The following is an 18,826-nucleotide window of genomic DNA, read 5'->3' as shown; positions in this document are numbered from 1 at the left end:
AGATATGGTAACTAACAAAATACACTGCCTCTTAGATGTATCAGCCCATATTTAGATGCTATTATATGTAAAAATATATATATAAAAAATACATATATAAATTTATATTTTTATGTATTATATATAGCAAAGGCAATTATCACACAGAATGGAAAAACTCGTAAGTGGTATTGTACAAGTACTAAACCTTTTTTAAGAGTTTTTTTGAAAGCACTTATGCAACTTGATGGGAAGCACTTATGCAAACTTGAAAGCTTTAATATTAGAGTGGCTTTAAAATATAGTTTTAGTTCTTATTAATCACACAGCTTACAACTGTACCTGTCTGAGCCTCCTGCTGCTGTCCATCGGTCTGAGGTMCTCATTGAAGTTTGAGTCAAACCTGCTGGTATCATCCACTTAAAAGAACACTATCATCTACTACTTACCTTCCATTTTCTAGTACTACTAACTCCTTCCTACCCAGAAGTAATTATAAAAAACAAAACCAAACAAGCAAACAAAAAAAACCAGTTCTAGGATAGCTATCTCCATCCCTTTCATCACCAGCTTTCCATGGTGAATATAAGGCACACTTACAAGCGCATACTCAAAACACTACTAGTCTAAAAGAACATTTCTGCGATATACTTACTTATCAGACAACTTACCTGGAAGAGCAGAGCAGATGATAGGCTGAAACCATCAGAGCCAGGCTGTTTTACTAATGCAAAAGCATCTGCATGATCAGCTGCTAGTGTAGCATGAAATTCCAGGTCTCTAAAGACTTGCTTGGGTCTGAGGTTGAGCTTTGTCCTAAAAGGAGCAAGTTTAGTATTGCCAGATCCACTTGGAAATCAGCAGCCTGAAAAGGTATGCTATSTGCACTCTTAATTTACATACCAGGATCTTGAATCTGTACAAGAGGGAAGGCGAGTCGGACAGACAGCCGTATTCCTGAGTGTCTGGWCTGTACTTTGGCACGTACCCGTCAGCACCGGTGCAAAGGAACRCCTTCTCGATGGTGCAGCTGAAGGAGTCGCTGAGGTTCTGAACTGGATCCACCATCACTCGGCCATAGATTTCAGATCCTAGCAAACCAGTCTTACCTTACACTAGTCAACTTAAAGTTATTAAAGCAGCRTATTACCAAACCATTGTGACTGTATTAAAAAATTACCTAGCTTTGAGTGCATTTCCCTTTGCACATCAACACAGTAGGTTCCATGACTGTTACCAGTAATTTATCATGGGCTTTAGTGTTTTCTCTGTTACAGTTTGGACTGACCTGTGGGTTTTACAATGCAGTCCTTTTAAAGCAAGCTTTCCTTTCTCTTCACTAGAGGGCAACCCATATTCACATATAAAAAGTCACCCAACCTGATCACTATTATATCAAGAAAAAGAAAGTTCCTAACAGAACATCTGTGCTTCAGACAAATATCTCGAATAAGGGACCCATTAAAAACAAAATTAGTTCCAGTCCAATACTGCACCTGATCACAGCTTCAGGCAGACAGTGAGTACACCGAATGGGAGCACCTGCCTTGGGCAGAATTCAGAAAAGCAGGAGTCTGAATGAGCAGCTTGGCTGTAGCCAAATCCAATTTCTGCACTTCTGACTACAATGAACTAAGCACTGAAACTACTTAGCCCTAGAGCAAAAAGTTCAAGCCTGGGCAGCTTCAAAGCTGAACAACCAGGGCAAGAGGAACCTGTGATTACGCAGTAGTTGAGCAAAGGGTTTTGCAGAATGGCAATGTCAGATTCAGGTACCTAAATTCTGCACCTACCTTTGAATCTTTTTCCCATCAGATCCCGTGAACAGAACCAAAGCCTCATTCACTTTTACTAAATTACATTATACTTTACTGCTTCTGTATTTTACCTTTTTGCAATGGAAATATATGTACACAAAACAAATGTGTTGTTAAAAGGCGCTAGAAAAACTAGAAAATACAAAGCTGGGGCTTGTTAAAAGTGGAGCTGCTTTCAGCCTTCACAATAGGTTGAAGGCATAACTGTTTTTTTTTTAATATATATTATTTTTTTACCTTCAGTAAAGGCAACATCAGTGCCATCTCCAAATCCCATTGACCCATCAGATACCCAAAGCTCCCTTTTGGACAGCAGGAACATTTGAGTATTCAGACTGAACTCGGCTGCCACTRGGTCACTGACCTGTGGGGAAAAGTGAAATTAAACAATGAAAAAATCTTAGTTGTAGCTTTGCAAAGAGCATTGTTTACCGCTGCCATAGTAGTGATGTGTGGACTAAGCCTTTCAGGATTTGTAAACATTACTCCTACACRCAATGTCTCCTATTCTCTGATTCTTACCTTGGCCTACTAAAACACCTAACTGTGCTTTATTTCACAGTTTCTAAGTAAAATATAGTGCCAAGTGTACAGCAGATGTCCGTTTCCTCAGCCACAGGCCAGCATGTGCAAAAATTACTGAGAGAACAGGGCTGAGAGCAAGAGGCCAAAAATCCTGGTCAAGCCCAGAACGTGGACCAACACCAATTCATTCCACCTGAAAGACAATCTGCACAGTCACACCAGCAGTCTCGGGATGAGAAACCTTGTCTGTCACCACGCAGCATCCCGGATGCTCCGGGCAACTGTTCCATTTGGGACCTGAAAGCCAGGTGCCAGGATACACAGTCTGGCCAACGGTCCACAGCTGCAGACAGCAAGCAACATCAGGTCCCTGCCAGTCACCACCTTTCTCCCTGCCCCACTGCTCATACGGCTGCAGGCTGGAGGGCCACCGTGGCCCAGAGAGTATTTGGGAATGAGCAGACAGGGAACCTACAGTCTGTGCGCTCCGCAAAGCCGGCTCTGCGGGTGCTACCGAACCCCTGGGCGTGCGATGCTGGGACAAGCACAAGATCAGTGACTCCCCATCACAGAAATAAAGTAAGGAATTAAATAGCCTCATGTCTCTAGCTAAGATCTTATTTACTGACTGCAATAAATGCACCTTCTAGTGATAACCATGATAAGGATGGGATTATACTCAAAGAGTGAAATTAATGCAAATATGCAAGTGGCATCACAACCACAGTTATTCACCTCTGCACCAACTCATTTTTCTTTTCCTGTATAGCATTCATTTCCTATGTTACAAGGTGGTAGCATGAAGACTATTGATGAAATGCTATTTTTAAATTAAAATTACATTTTAATTCCACATCAAGTATTTTCAGCAAACAAGACTGAGACATTGTTAATTTGTACATAATACAGCTGTCCCTATGCTTGCCAAGGCAGTCAAAACTGAATAATGCAAAGTGGATGTTTAAGTAGTATACTAAAGAAGAGCTCTAAGGTTCAAAAAAGGTTAAGCARCTCTGGCTGCCTTGACTAGTGCTCTGAAGTGCCCTGCGCTTTCGGAAAAAAAAAAAATCAAGTAATTCATGTACTGACCGAAGRATGCAAAGTTATTGTAAGAGATTTTTAAAGGTCCAGCATGTCTATTCAAAGATAAATTTCAGATTTAGAGTTCTCAAGCTCCAAACACTAAGTCATTCCTAAYACTAACAGCAAAGGAAAATCTGGCCTCTATACCATTCTGCAGTGTTAAGTTAGTGCTACTTGGTGGGCTGCTTACTTTGAAGTAATTTCTCTCCCTGAAAAGAATCTAGTCAAGTAACCAGGAATAGGATAGACTTTCAGATAAATAAAATGAAAAATAAGAGTTTAATTATTAAAAAAAAATCACTGAGTTTGTTTTATCTCACCTAAGAAACTGAGATCTCTAGCACTGTAAAAAGCTCCATCTGAAGCCATCTGACATGCTCCAGTTATTTTCTCCTGGCTACCAGATTATTATGCCAGAATATCTCTTTCAGTGGTTACAGAACACCTGTCCTGCAGCCTAAATTTCCTTTTGGCCAGTTTTGCCCAGTAAGTTTTTCGGAAAAAAAATGCTAGTCCTAAGAAAAATGCGGTACCTGCTGGAACCTGATGTCCACATCAAAGGCGACTGGCTCCCGTGGGTTGTAGATGACAGGAAGGGCATATTGCTGGCTGGGCGCAGCAGTACAGGGGATAAATTTCACAGTGTAAGTACCTGAGTAATCTCGTACCTGGGAAAAGATTGGAGAAGTGAGCATTCTTCACAGTCTCTGAACAATCACTTTTTCCAGCTCATGTTGTCCCTGAAGCCAAGTTGAATTCCCCTCAGCAGCCTGAACACCTTCACAAACCTGGTGCGTCACTTCAGGAAGCGTCTGCACGAGCGCTGTCAGTGCACTTYTACAGCGCACGCAAGGCGCTGAGACCTGCTGCCTCTCCTGTACTCTGTAAAACGAGGACAAATACCGCATACTACTAACAGGCCTTTGAGGTACTGACATTGCCTCGGTAGTGGTAGTGCCAAATTTGCCCAAATTTAATACACTAAATCCRTCTGAAGAGGAGATGATTTCTGCTATTTTTCCTGTGTGAATGCAAACAGCCCCTTTCTTGCCAGCTCAGTGGGAGCTGAGCAGCTGGGTTATGTCTCTCTTGCAGAAACAAGACATTTTAAGCAGGCCTCTTTTGCCCTATTTTAGGGGCACAGGCTCCTAGGGTGCAGTGGTTCCCGCTGACTCATGAGCTCAGCAAGAGCCAAGAAACTTTGTCACACATGGGGAAAAGATCCTGTCTCTAAGAACAGCAGTAGCAGCTCCTGACTCACAGTTTCCTGACAATGCTGAGGGAGGTAACATTTCTCATAAAGACAAATGCTTCAAGGGAGGCCACAGCTCCATCACTGGCCGGCTTAATGAACGGTGTCCATTAGCATCAGCATTAAGAGGAGCAGGGATTCAGGCCTCTGGACTTGAAACCCAAGGACACCAGGGACTGACTGAATGAAAATACAAAGCAGTAAGTGGTCAGGACTACTACCTGTGATTCTATTCAAATGACTTGATATCGACTGATCTTACAGTGCAGATGACTGCATAGAAAGTATATTAACAACTGACCGTTCCCTTTGCTTCCCTAGGTTCAACTCTGAATGTAAACTCACAGCAAAGTCAGAGATGAAACTCCACTGCGGCACAGGCTGGTGGAAGGTCGGCTCACTTCGTAACAGACTGAGTGTAAATGTGAGACCAGGGTGGTCAGCGGACATCACCACTGATGACAGAGATGTTCCTGAAAGAACAAAAGGCAAATTATAGTTTGCCATAATTAATACTAATGGTTAGCATTATATAAAATCAGCACACATAACCAACAAAATAAGAGAGCAGAAAGGAATTAACTAATGCTTCAGAAAAGAAAGTGCCTTTGTTACGCATTTCCCATCTTTCCATAGGATACACTGAGACAGACCTTTTATTRTAAAATACCTTTCTCCTCTGCCGGGTAGTGATCACTAGAGACACCCTGGCTAGTGAAGGTAGACAGGCCAGGTACAYATCTGGGTGAGACATCACCAGCTGGCCCTGGAACAGAATCTCTATTCGGAAGTTCACCACTAGTTGCCCTTCGTCATTGATTCACATGCTTGTGAGATAGAGGGATCCTAGTGAGGAAAAAAAATCACAGAGCTTAACTGACATTTCCAACATCCATTTTTAAAGGAAGTCTCTTTAGACATTTTCTGTATCTAGAGATCTGAAACATTTTACCAAAGCTCTGCTGCTCTTTGGGGAAATTAAAACCTGATCTGATTGTTTTGAGACAGATCTCCAGATCCATCAACTTCAAAAGAAATACACTGGTTCATACCAGCTGACAGTCTACTCCACTGGATCATATATATATATATATATATATATTTTCCCTTTGTGCTGACATAAGACCAGACTCACCTGAAGTATATCCACATAGGCTGAGGTAACAGAGTTTAGGTAGAAAAAGGATGGAGTCAAGGGCTTTTTCCCCTCACACAGACACCAAGGCTACTTGCCCCAGTAAGATCCCTTTTGCAGGCATTCAGGCATTTCCACTGCACASGGCTATATGTAAATGCTTCCATTGCTCCATAACTCTGTACCAGTTCAGCAGTGGAGCCTAACCCTCATGAGAATACCTGCTTTAGAGTTGATCTGTGCACTAATTTGTCTAATTTTTGATAGATTAAAAGCAGTGTGCACTTGGGGAAAGATTCACAACATCTAATTTAGTAACACAGCATTGAAAAATAAACATCATGGTCCTTTGGGTGCATGTTTTAAGTGAGCGAGCAGACTTGCTGTTACTATRTACGAGATTCTTAAGGCTAAAAAGCATCATCTTTATTGACTACATGGCTCCCACCAGAAGAAAGTGAAGGTGGGTGGAGTCTAAAAATGAAGGAACAGCTCACCTTGGAGCTGCGGTTCAGGAGGGCTGCCTAACCCATCTTTCCATGGGACAGCAGTGTTATACACAAAGGTGAGTCTCAGTTCAGACTGCAAGTCAAAATGTTGCCAGTCGCCAACTGCAGCAGGGGAGTGGAAGACATAGGAGACAAAGTGGCACCCGTAGTGTGACATATGACTCCACCAAATTTAAGACCTGAAAAACATTGAAATACATGCAATCTTAAAAAAGAAGGGGGGGGGGGGAGAAAAGAGCTTTACTGCAAATCTTGCATTCTCATGAATTGCACTCTTTAAACCTAAGCAAAAAACCTGCATGAAAATATTTTTCATCTCTATATTGACATCAAGAAATCAAACCTATATTCATAGATCAGTCCTGCAAGTAACACCTACAACAGACTAAACTGAATGGATTTTGGCACCCTGACACACTGCAGTTTAAATCTACAGTCTGAGTTTCAGTGTTCTCTCTCCCCTCTCATCTACCAAGCAGCCAGAAAGAGATCGTCAAGCAGATAATTAGTAAATAATAGTCTTTGGATACTAAGTATCAATTGAAAAGGTAACAGTTTAGCACTTAAAGAAATGGCAAAGTGATCAAGCTGCTGAAACAGGACTGATTAAAGGCAGTATTGCTCTACAACCCCTTGGAATTACCCCTAAAATGGATGCAATTGCTATCAGGCCCTTGAATGCTGGGTTACTCTCTAAGTAACTGCAACATGCTTGGGGAAGCGAACATGCCTGCTCTGCAGTCGGTGCTGAAGTAATTCGTACGAAAGATCTGTATGGGYGGCCTATTTAACTCAGGAGGGTAGAAACCCATATTTTTGGTACATTTTTTTTTCTCTTATCAATCAACCTTTTATTTATACTATCTCACTTATTTGACAGTTCTGCACAAATCCTGAAATAGCTACACTGCATATCTGTCAATTTTAAACTGGAGGTTCTAATTTAAAAACTGTGGGATTTTTTAAAGCACTTCTTTCTATAGCCTTAGAATACACAGAGGGTCAATAACATACCTTACACATACAGTTTACTTGTATAASGCCATAAGGCTATTGTCTCTCCCTTGCATCCACTGACACACGGAATTTGGCTCATAGTACAAGCACAYGCACAATCTGAAAAAGCTCTTTGGGTCAAAAAAACAGAGTTTCTAAAAATCCAGAACAGCAGCTCAATTAGCTGTGCTCAATTACAGGGAAGAAAAATGAATCACGGCTAGGTAAAGAAATACAGTGCATAGGAACAGTTCTAAAACATTTATGCTAAGGAAACGTATCAAACTGTCTGCACAGTTACTAAACCCTTTCTTGTRTAATCCTTAGACAGGCTTTTTGCTTGGACTTGTTCTTCCAAAGACTTGTGCTGGGAGAGGAAGATATTTCAGTGCTACACACCTGCCCATCTGTGCCAATGGAGCCCCCACAGTCAGTCAGCAGCTCAGACATCTCACAGTAACTGTTGAACTCCCAAAGGCAAGCCTCGAGGTTGAGGTTCTGGTAGAAATGCAAGGTTTTAGCAGATCGCAGAGCGCTGCTATACTGGTAAAGTGATGTTTCTCCAATTGCTTTGGAGTTCTTAGTTTCCTTTGTTATAAAGCCATGTTTGGTCTGGATCTCATCACAGTCCAGCAGGTTGGAGCATTTGTGGTGTCCTACAYGAGTGCCATCTGGACTAAGTGTTAGCTCGAAGCTGGATAAAGGGCGTGTGGAGATAACTGGCAACATCCCTGAAACACAGAAGCCACATGATCCACTAGCATCCTGARTGGAAAAGAGCATCCAAAGTATTCATTATCTGCTTGTGAACATATTTTTTGTGTTGGAGTCTGAAATGTAGGTGGTTAGGATGTCCAAGGATTCATCCATATATGAACTATGCAATTAGTTAAGTCATTGCTTATACACARATCATTCATGGTTTGATGCAATGCTGCAAACAACTGCTGTGTTTGAACATGTCTGCTAAGCAYGTTCAGAGCGTTCTAGACTGCCCCTGGTTAGAATAATAATATTGCTTTTACTTTGACAGACAAAACTTTCAGAGAGAAAATGTCCACAGCAATGTACATTGCGTAAGAGGCTACTCTGGCCACTCAGTACTTACCATCCATATGGGGCATAGTGACTGTTAATCGGATCAGACTGGGATAGTCTGGATCATCTGGACCTGTGTAGTGCATTTTAGCGGAGAAAGGTTCTACTCCCACTGTTCCTGGGATGCGAGGTTGACAAAGACCTGAGCGAAGGGAAAAGGTGGACTGTGAGATGTCTGATGAACTGTGTTATATCCATCTTAAGAAGCTTGGAGATGTCTCTGCACAGAGTTGGGTTAGAACAACACAGCTCCGCCCGTGTCACCTACTGTAACCCCTTGGGCCAAGGCCTCATATGTCTGTGCAGTGTCTGGAGCAGGGCATGTCCTTTCCGGAGAGGTGGGGAAAGCAGTATGAAAAACCTGCATTCTCCAGTAATGGCTGAGGAACCTAACCTGCTTTGTGATGAGCATTTGTCCTGCCTCCCTAGGAAACTGGAGATGGCAACACCACACCAGCATTTATCTTGGCAACCAGTAATCACTGGGGTGAAGGGCTGGGTAGTTCACAACTGCAGCTGAGCTCTTGTCACAAAGAACAGGCTGCCTAAACAGAGCTATCRTCTTGCAGACCATAGCTAACTAAAATACACAGGCCCACTGTTCTGCAGGCTCCACCACTTACACTACAGAGATATTGTAGGTGCTTTTCCTCAATCGTAAAAACAAAGATAATATTTAATCAAATTACACAAAGACCAAACACTTTAGGTCTGTATTGATAAATCCACAAAAGAGCTAAGATACATAACTGCCACTTTAGGGTAAACCTAACACTTGGGAGGTCCAGGGTGCCCTCACAAGCTACTGCCTAACTTTGTAAGTATGTGAAGTCCTGCGGGAGCTACTTTTCAGCCACTGAGTATGAACACAATTGCCTAAAACCTTGATGAATTTCAGCCTTGGATTGTATGCCCAAAAGCAACTTGCGGTCCTAACAGAAAACACCGCCTCTATTCACAAACTTTGTCTTRCCTTTATGACAAGCCACCACAGCTACGACAGCACTATCACCAACCCTCTGGTACCACAAAGCTTCTTTAGTTCTTTTCACAGAGTCTAATTCTCCCTGGGGGTCTTGCACTGTGGCTGGAGAACATGGGGGAGCAACTTGGCCAGATGCAGCAGAAGAGCTGAACTGTACAAGAGAGAACTGAAGCTGAGAAAAGTGTGTGTGAAACACAGTCTGACTCTCTCACATAATCAGGGGTCTAGTGCTTCTCTTATCCAGTGACTATTGCACTATTCTAAAACAAACAATTTAATCTAGAGATACAGAGGAACATTTACATCCCAAATATGCAACCATTTCACTGTGAACTCCGTGGATGCAGAGTTCTGCTCTAATTTGGGGTGAACAAGACTTCAAAGTAATTCACCTCTCAAGTAACAGTTCCAGCCACTAAGTGGTTGAGCACAAAATGCATTTTCCTCAACCCGACTTTCTGAGAAAAAGCAAATTTAAACATATACATTTAGAGAACGATCACAGTTAAACTGGAAGGATATGGTCCACCTTCATCCCAGAATTAGGGTTGCTCCCTACTTTCTGAGAGGCATGGCTTAGTTTGCAGCATTTCGGATGTACTTTTTGCAGGTCCCAAGTCTCTTTTTGGCTTCAGAGAGTTCCTTCCTCAAATTTCTACCTCATTCCACGCACAGTTTAGTGCTTGGTAATTCACACAAGACTGTGAATATCTCTGGGCATCCRGATGCACAAGTTATACATATAGTGCTGCAACATCTCAATTTCCTTGAGGATATCAGGCTCCTAACCCTTCCCAGCACCTACATTTTAACTGGCTATAGTCTTCAGGTCTTTAGAAGGTATCAAATTCAACACACCTACCCCTCTGCTCTCGATGTGAGTAGCTGTGTTGTTTAAACTGATACTACTTGGAAACAGAAGTGCGTGCATGCATATGTACCTCAAGAAAAGTATAGGAAAAGTGAGGCAGTCAAATTCTGCTCAAATGTCTAGTCAAATTAGGTATAAAAAAAATCATTATCACCATACACCCTCCCATTAGTTATACATGAGCTGTGAAGTGTACAAACTCCTGAAATACCAAAGTTGATGATGTAATTACGTGATGCTCTTGCCTTTCACTAGCAACAGTCTCATATATGGAAAAAACAAACACAACTGATGTTTGAGCTCCTCCTCACTTTCCTGCTTGCTCAGCTTTGGATTTAAAAATTTCTTATTTTTCTGGCCCTAACTCTACAAATGCCAGGCATCCCCTGGAACTAGCTATTAGTTTAATAATACAGTCCAGTACCTAAGACCTATTTAGGCCAGTGAGAGATACTACCTGCAAAAACAGCTGTTGCAGGGTTAGGAGTGTTACTGACCCTCTCTTGGAAGCTCTTGTTCCCAGAGTTAGGGCAGCAGCTTACTCATACAAGTGCCTCTGACACTTCAGCATGAGGTCTTACATCTCACACTTACTTCCCCTGCAGTTAAGGCAAAGAGGCTAGATGTGGTGCTGGAAGCTGCAGTACCCCTGCACACCCTGTGCTGATGACTTTGCAGCGTAGGGGTTGCACTGCTGTGGGCAGTGAGCTTGCAGACACCCTCCCCCGTCACAGCAGGTGCATGAGGTCCAACCACTTCAGCATCGCACCCTCAGCTTGGTGCAGTGCAGGCCCTTTTCAGCCTCAGTTTCCCTGTACGCCAAGGGAATCCAGCATTCACATCGGGCTGCTGAATAAAATCAGCCTKGCTAACAGGAAGACACTTAGGACTTTAAGGACACACATTCATCTACATGGAATCACAAGATGAGAAATAAGCATCTATGGTATTTCTTCCAGAAATCAAGCAGGGATTACTTTCTAAAAGCCAGGAGAAAGTGGTACTTATAGTCCAAAGACTAGCTCAATTGGTAGCACAAATATTCATGACATGAGAGAAACTTTATATTCAGTTTCTTCTAATTGTAGTCAAGCTYGTACCTCCCTGGAGGAGTTGCTGTAGAACAGCTACTCCCCTAGGGAGCTATTTYATGCCCCAGGCTACAGATCATTTCTGTAAGGGTGACACTCCATCAAAATCATGTCACCATTGAGAAAACAAATCAAAATGCAACTGGTCAATAAAGAAAATATGTCTCATATTTCATATTCTGCTCAAACACGTGGCCCAGGTAGATAAATACCTGAGCTAAGCTGAATGTTGGTTCTTACAAAGAAATACTGAGTAGCAATTTCCAAGTAGTCCAGAATAGAGAGGAACTTATCTCTAACCTAATGCAAATACTCCCTTTCAGCTCTTATAACTGACTTAGAAAGAGCAAAAATGTACCATGATCTCAACTCCCATTGCAAAATACACAAAGTAAAACAGGAATTCCCAGTCTAAAGTTCAGCATCTACCATTTAGTTATTACAATAAGAATTCTGTTCCCTGTCCAGCATTTATTTGCAGTAAGGCACTAATGCTTCTCATTCCCAAAACACAATAAAACACTTACCTTCTGACATTTGAKTGTAGTCTTCTCCCGAGGCGGCTGAGCCATCCTTAGTATGCACTCTGACAATGGATACTTTGGAGCTATCACCAAGGCGTAGAACAGGGATTCTTACACGTGCAATTTCTCCAGGTTCCTGAGGCTCCTGAATGCTGTATTTTATTTCAGAGAACTTAATCACTGGTTCTAGGAGAAGAAAAAACAAAATAGAATTTTAGAAAAAAGAAATTAGTCTTGCCAAGTAGACCAAATGCAAATAAATTATGTAAACTGAGATTGGATAGTCTGAAAGAAACTAGATGGTTCAAACAAACCTAAAAATTCAGATTGATTGTCTATTAATCTACTGGATTTGTTAGTTGCCTGAAATGCTCAAAGTAAAATGCTTTGGAAAAGTGGAATTCTGATAGACGTTTGTAGCTTTTAGTAGAGAGAGAATACCTGGTCTCACGGTTTTTGCTTTAGTGGAATCTAGAGYAGAATATTTAGAGATAAAATATATTTAGTTTTTGAAGAAAGTAGTTACTTCAAGAAGTTATTTATTCTAATGCTTTGCCTAGGTGTAGGATAAATCTGATTTTCTAAAATGACTCTCCACTACCTCTAAGGAGTCTATTTTACGTCATTACTGATTTTTTTTTTACCCACATAGCTTAATATTTTCAGATGCACAGTCTGCACACTATTGCAGACTCTGTTACATTCCTGTAAGTTTTATGAATTCCCTTGGAAAAGTTTGACCCAAAGCATCTATAATTCTTTCCACTCAGTAAAATTTAAGATATTCTTTTGTAAAAACAACATATACAAAGCAGTAAATGGAATGGAAATAAATAAGATGATTTCTATTCACATTACCTCATTGAAAACAGAGCCTGRTGTGCATTCAGAATAGATTTAAAAGGTGGCAAATTCAGAGCAGAAAAATAAAACAGTTGATAGTCTTTCTAGGCACAATCTTTTGCTACAACATATTGAAGAGACTACAACAGTAGCGGACTAGTAGGATCCATAAAAGGACTATACAAGGGGTACTTACTTTTTAATATCCATGTATACAATGGAATTGTACGAGCAATTACTGGTAAAAAAACAAACAAAAAACAAAAACCCCACACAATTCAAGACATTTGCTTATCTCTGGAGTAGTAGGCTGCCAAGTTCTAATTGTTAGTCTTACATATAGATGTCCCTTCCAGCTAAGTTGTTCAATAATTGTCCACTCCAGGTGATTTYGAAAAACTTGGTACTGGGTGCTTTGAAAACCACTGAACTGAATATTGAAAGGACTTGCTCCCATTTTCCCGTTTGCAGCTATTGTTGCACCTTTTGTCCAGAACATATACAATGAACATTAAACATAAAACTCACTGTCTTCTTCATCCTTAATCTTGATAACAGTCTCTTTCTGATCCCAAATAGAAGCACCAAAAGTAGAATCACTTGTTGGTGCTCCAAGCACTAATCAGAATTCTTCCTCCTCCTCATAAATTGCATCATCCTCCACAAAAGGCTTCTCAGTTTCTCCTGCAGAAAGGTATGAAGGAGTAGAAAGACATTATCTTCATGGGAACACAAAACCCTAAAATTTAAATCAAAAAAAAAAATAAATAAATAAAGGACTTTTTTAGGCTCCCCCCTAGGGGGGAAAAAAAAACAGTCTCAGGAACATTTAAGCAGGGACTAGTGCTGGGACCAGAAATAATTCATTTTTTTTCATTTTTCTGCTCTGTTTGATTCAGTCTCCCCTACGGAAAAATCCCATGACACTCCACATTTGAAGTTAAGAAGCATCTCCTGTAGCATTCACCACCGTGTTGCATGACAAAGAATCTGCTGCTCTGACTATCCCCTGCTGAAGGCACTGGATYGGTATTATTCCTGTTTATTCTCATAAGAGTTCACAAATACAGCAGAGGAAGTTCTTTAGGATCCTTATTCTCTGCCTGTGGCTATAAAACATTTGAAAGTGCTCCTGTTGCACTCACAAAAGTATTTGTTAAAAAATACATTAAGTTTGCCATTCAGGTATGTTTTAGCAGGAACTTCTAACAAGGGAATACATTTTAAAGACATGCATCATATTTTGGATTTCAAAAGCTGATGTACTAAGTCAAAAGAAATAGGGAGCACCAGAAATTACTTTTCTTGGCTTGCAAACTAAAAAAGAAAGCAATTCTAAAAGCAGAGGTCATTTGTGTATTTATACTCTTCTTTTCTTTCCCTTTCAGGACAGTTAATAAAGAAACCACTGCTCTAATTACCAACCATTTAACTAAGAAAGCAGAATGGCATCCAAGCCAACCAATAACTTTTAGTAAACATTGGTAATTTCAGTTATGAAATGTAATAAACTATTTATTTAAAATCAAATTATTTCTTTAAAAAAGGTTTAAGTGTTTGCTCAGCCTGAAAAGCCAACCAATTTTTTTTTTTTTTTTAATCCACAAGCAAACAGCTAATGTGGATTTCTTCTTGCTTACAAAATCACAAGTTGTTTGCACTTCTTTCTTCAAAGCCCTTTCTTGAACAAGCGGATCCTTTGTTCAGCTAGACAYAGTCAGACAGCATGCTCCCATGTTACAGGAAAATGATACAGAATTTGGAGTTTACTGCTACAGGACCAAGAGTCTATGACAAAGCCTGTACTGTTCAMTGGTTTGGAGAGCCCCTAGATCAAAGGGGCTCATCATTGTCTTGATGACTCGCTTGGGCTTTTTTTGCCTAAGTCTTGAACAAACATTTTCCTTCATTTAAATGTCACCGTGATGCTATCAGAATGTGGAGTAATAATTAGCTTTAGAGACATTTAAGTTTTAAATCTTTTCATCCACTAAGTTAAATGAAACTGGTGACCATGAAGACTCTTGAGACAYGATAATGACTTGTTTCTGTTTTCCATGCGCATGTAAATAATGAGCTATGAATCTTCACCTGAGACAGTCTGTGGAAGACCTCTGTTTATGACAGTGGAAACATTATTTCAACAGAAAATTTTGGGACTCTTCCTATATAAACTCTGTCTGCTTTAAGGAATTCCTTTACACRTGCTTCTCAAGCCATATTTCAAGGTTTGATCAATGCCTTCCTCCTCGTAAGGCACAAAATATATTGAACCTGAGTGGAGATGGAAATCGGTTATAATAAAGCTAACCACASCTAATTCAATATTAATTTATACTCTTTATGGTCAGTTATATCTGTACAAAYGACTTTGGAAAAATATAGGATCAAAACAGTAATATTTTGCATTTTGCTTTCCTTTTTAGGGTTACTGGCTGGCTAACGCAGGATTATTATTATCCTTCATTACGTATTTTTCAAAGTCTCCTGATTTCTTTCTTTCTTTCTTTCTTTCCTGAGGGGGGGGAAGTGAAGGACAAGAGGAGAGAAGTAACGTTACCAAGGAATTTAAAGCTGCAAAACATAACAGTGACCAACATGGCACCATGGAAATATAGAGCAATAGTGTAACATAGCCTCCAGATTCAGTTTGCATTTGCACTTGCTGCTTTTTCTCCTCAGAGGGCTCTCCTCTCCTCAGTGTTAGAGGCATCACAGCTCAACTCATCATGAATAATTTGATCAAAGGATTCTGCAGATACACTTACACTCCRTTTCACAGTTGTGCTTGCTTCTTTTCAGCCAGAAAGAGGCACTTTCCAGCTTGCTACTTTTGCTAGGACTAACAATTAGAAGCATCCCAGGTTTGGTCTGCTCACCTGTTAARATAGTGCCCTTTACAATGGACTACTACTTGACCATTACACTATATCACAGCTTTGCCTAATCACAGTACRAAACTTTAGCCTTACTTTGTGCAGTTATACTCACAAGATTGGGTTAGGAAAAAAAAGGCTTAGATTCTGTGAACCATTCTGTCACGATTCCATGATTCTGTGAGAAGCACYGAAAGATGCAGAAATAAAGTAGTAGTAGTATGAGGCTAAATATATGACTTTTATTCTTTTTCTGTACAATATTATTAAATCTTCAATTCAATTCTGTGCAAAATGGTAAGATTCTTATTCCTACCTTTTAAATGCATTTGTCTTGACATGCTGGGAATCAAGTATCCATGCCAAATTAKCCTCTATTATCTAATTCTACTCAGATTTACACTCTATCTTGAATATAGCTCACGTTTGTCCTGCCAACTTTTCTATCGAGCAAGCAAATCATAGATATATGCTTTCTCCTATTAAAAAAAAATCCCACAGTGGAAGAGAATATTGATCAGAAAAAATTCCAAAGAGAAAAGTCTCAGCAAAACAAACACAATTCTTTGTACTCACTGTGTCAGCCAAGATCACTCCTTCAGTGCTTGGGAATTCAGTGCCAATGTGGCCTCCCACTGGCATGCTCAGASACACATTGAAGATCTCATCTTCCTCATAGAGAGAGTCGTTGATAATTATAATATGATAGATTTTCTCAGTCTCATCTTTATTAAAGTGAACAATGCTGGTATGATCTTCAGGATGGGAGATGTAGTAAGAGTATGACAAGATGGTAGATGGAACTGTGCCTGTAGCAGAACCTAYAAGGAGATAGTGAAAAAACAAAGCAAAGGGACTTGGAGAAGTTAAAAATGATACATAAATTGCCTGCAAAAATCACTTGTTCCAGCTACYGAAGTCAGTAGAAACTCCTGCTGACTAACAACAGCTGGATTTGCTTTCTTATCTAAATATCAATGTTATACTGAATAATCTGTTATCTAGCTAGATAACATACCTTGGTGTGTGGAACAAATGACAATTAATTCTTGACTGACATCTCCAGATCTTCTAATAGGGATCTGCAGCTCACCAATATCTTCCTCTACTCTGTATTCCAGCTGAGGAATATACACTGTAGATTCGGGGGGGGGGGGGGGGGGGGGGGGGGGGGGGGAAGGATGAGGAAAGGGGAGATCCAGGATGAACATGAATGAAATTACATGCAGAGTATGAATTTGGCCAGGGAAGATATTTAATAAGAAGCGCCAATTCCTCATTCAGCTATGTGACGCTTTAAGTCAGGACTGAACAAGAACTGAACAACAGTCCGAAGACAGACATGGCGTATGGGTGTTCACATGACCAGCAAGCAACTAGCACTGCACCTAATCACAAATTTTGTATCAGGGAAGTGATACGAACCATCACCAGGATCCACAATTTCAACTGTTGCTGCTACTGGAATCTCAAGGGCAGCCACAACAGGATCAGACAAAACAATCTGGAATGTTTCAGGTGCTTCATATTAATTGTCTATAAAAATCCTCACTCACCAGGCGGCAGCAGCCTGTCCTGGATTGAACTGGACCTGTTTCTGAGCTCTCCCTCTGAAGTCTTTGTCCTTTACTGCTGTACCATCTTTGGTTCCAATACCTGAGTAAAAATTTGGAGGAATTACTCTCTGCACATTTTAATATTTTAATCAAATTAAAATTAGTTTTCAAATACAAACCTGGTAATTACCAAACTGTTAAGATGACTATATCGCCCTCTCTTTAGCACTATGTTGTATAGCTCATAAAAAACAGGTAATTAGGATAGGGTCTTGCAAACATTTGTGTACATAACAGTGATTCTAGTGCTATAGATGAATCCATTTAGTTCAAAGTAGATAAGCAGCAACTGAGTATTTAACTGAAAGTAGGTTTTGCCTACTATTCACAATAGATGGCTAGTGCTGCAGCCTACATTCATAAAATTATTATGAATGTAAGAGTAAGTACAATATCCAGAAATCTGAACATGCTTTATTGGAAATTCAAGCACAAGACGCCATAACTGTTATAAAGATCCATTCAGCTTTTGCTACTTAATGCAGTAGGTACATTCAAATTTTTTGAATTTTTTAATTTTTTTGAATTGAGAATGTAAAATATTTTTAAAGATATATCATAAAGAGGCAGTCAGAAAAGGTGGGTTTTTTTGTTTTTTTTTTTTAACATAAGACCTTTTACACATTTTTTTAGCCTGCATAGTTTTATAGCTGGCTTTTCTGTTTGCGCACGTGTATATGCACACACGTACTGGCAGAATCTAACTGTGGACGTAATGAGGCAAATGCCTAACTTACCATGGRGTTCTGAAGTTCATTACTACCTTTGGGTTTTAACCCAGCACTAATTCACGAGCATCTTCTTATTAAGTGGTGGTGTTGGTGGTGATGTTCAACACCTAAAATTATGACTCACTTTACCTCCCCTGATTGAGAATAATTAATTCCTTTCAAGTCAATGCCCTAGCTGTTTGTGAAAGAATCTGAGTGRCTAGCAAAGAGCTTCCAAAGGCTGTGAAGTATGGTATCACTCCTATACTAGAATTCACAGTTCCTCTACCTTATAACTAYTCAGGTATTAAATGCCTAATTTAATACTCAGATATATCAGGCTGATGTATGACACCTGTATTCTACAAAACAAATATTATCATGCATGGGATAAAATGACAAAAAGCCTAAAACCTTAAACTTCATTTTCCTTTTGTTTTTAAAATCAGAGAGAAAAAGGATATTTCTGCTTAGTGCTCTCTAAGCTGCTCTATTGGTGCAAAGAGGACAAAAGCAGGATGCTTATTTTTGGTTTGGGATTTCTATGATTTCTGTTTACTTGACTGCAAAGCTGTCATGAGTGACACACACCTGCTACCCCATGATATCAYATCATAACTTATGTGCTCCACACCTACCACCTTTGTTAACAGATGGCCCTTCGAGAATTATGAGCAGCATCTCATATACCAYAAAGGTCTGTGGAGTGTGACTAACTTCTCCACAAATTGGTTCTGCAAGCAGAGAGCAGCTGCTTCAAGTCATCTAGGAAAAAAGATGTTTTACCTATTTATTTATGTGTTTATTTTTAAACTAAAGAAATACATTATGAAATGTATCCTCTTGCTAAAACAACAATTGTCATTTTCCAAGACAGAATGGACACAGAACATGGACAYTCAAAGCATCTCATTCC

General features: G+C 40.1%; 1 protein-coding gene across 1 annotated transcript in view; it reads right to left on the bottom strand.

Annotated features, from left to right (window-relative positions):
• Window positions 1-605: 605 nt before the first annotated feature.
• FREM3 (FRAS1 related extracellular matrix 3) overlaps window positions 606-18,826 on the bottom strand; it is a 62,694-nt gene continuing 44,473 nt past the window's right edge. The window contains 16 exon segments of the mRNA XM_085313150.1: window positions 606-765; window positions 767-795; window positions 883-1,070; window positions 2,034-2,160; window positions 3,938-4,072; window positions 5,002-5,129; window positions 5,383-5,502; window positions 6,289-6,434; window positions 6,436-6,479; window positions 7,696-8,027; window positions 8,405-8,536; window positions 11,869-12,051; window positions 13,237-13,273; window positions 16,161-16,405; window positions 16,603-16,730; window positions 17,012-17,240. Coding sequence (XP_085169276.1) covers window positions 606-765; window positions 767-795; window positions 883-1,070; window positions 2,034-2,160; window positions 3,938-4,072; window positions 5,002-5,129; window positions 5,383-5,502; window positions 6,289-6,434; window positions 6,436-6,479; window positions 7,696-8,027; window positions 8,405-8,536; window positions 11,869-12,051; window positions 13,237-13,273; window positions 16,161-16,405; window positions 16,603-16,730; window positions 17,012-17,240 — 2,363 coding nt within the window.

This window comes from Rhea americana, unplaced genomic scaffold, assembly GCF_003343005.1.
Source record: "Rhea americana isolate MKP2758 unplaced genomic scaffold, rheAme1 scaffold_38, whole genome shotgun sequence".
In the NCBI taxonomy this organism is placed as follows: domain Eukaryota; kingdom Metazoa; phylum Chordata; class Aves; order Rheiformes; family Rheidae; genus Rhea; species Rhea americana.
The sequence above is the reverse complement of the archived record's forward strand: the minus strand, read 5'-3'. Positions and strand labels throughout refer to the sequence as shown.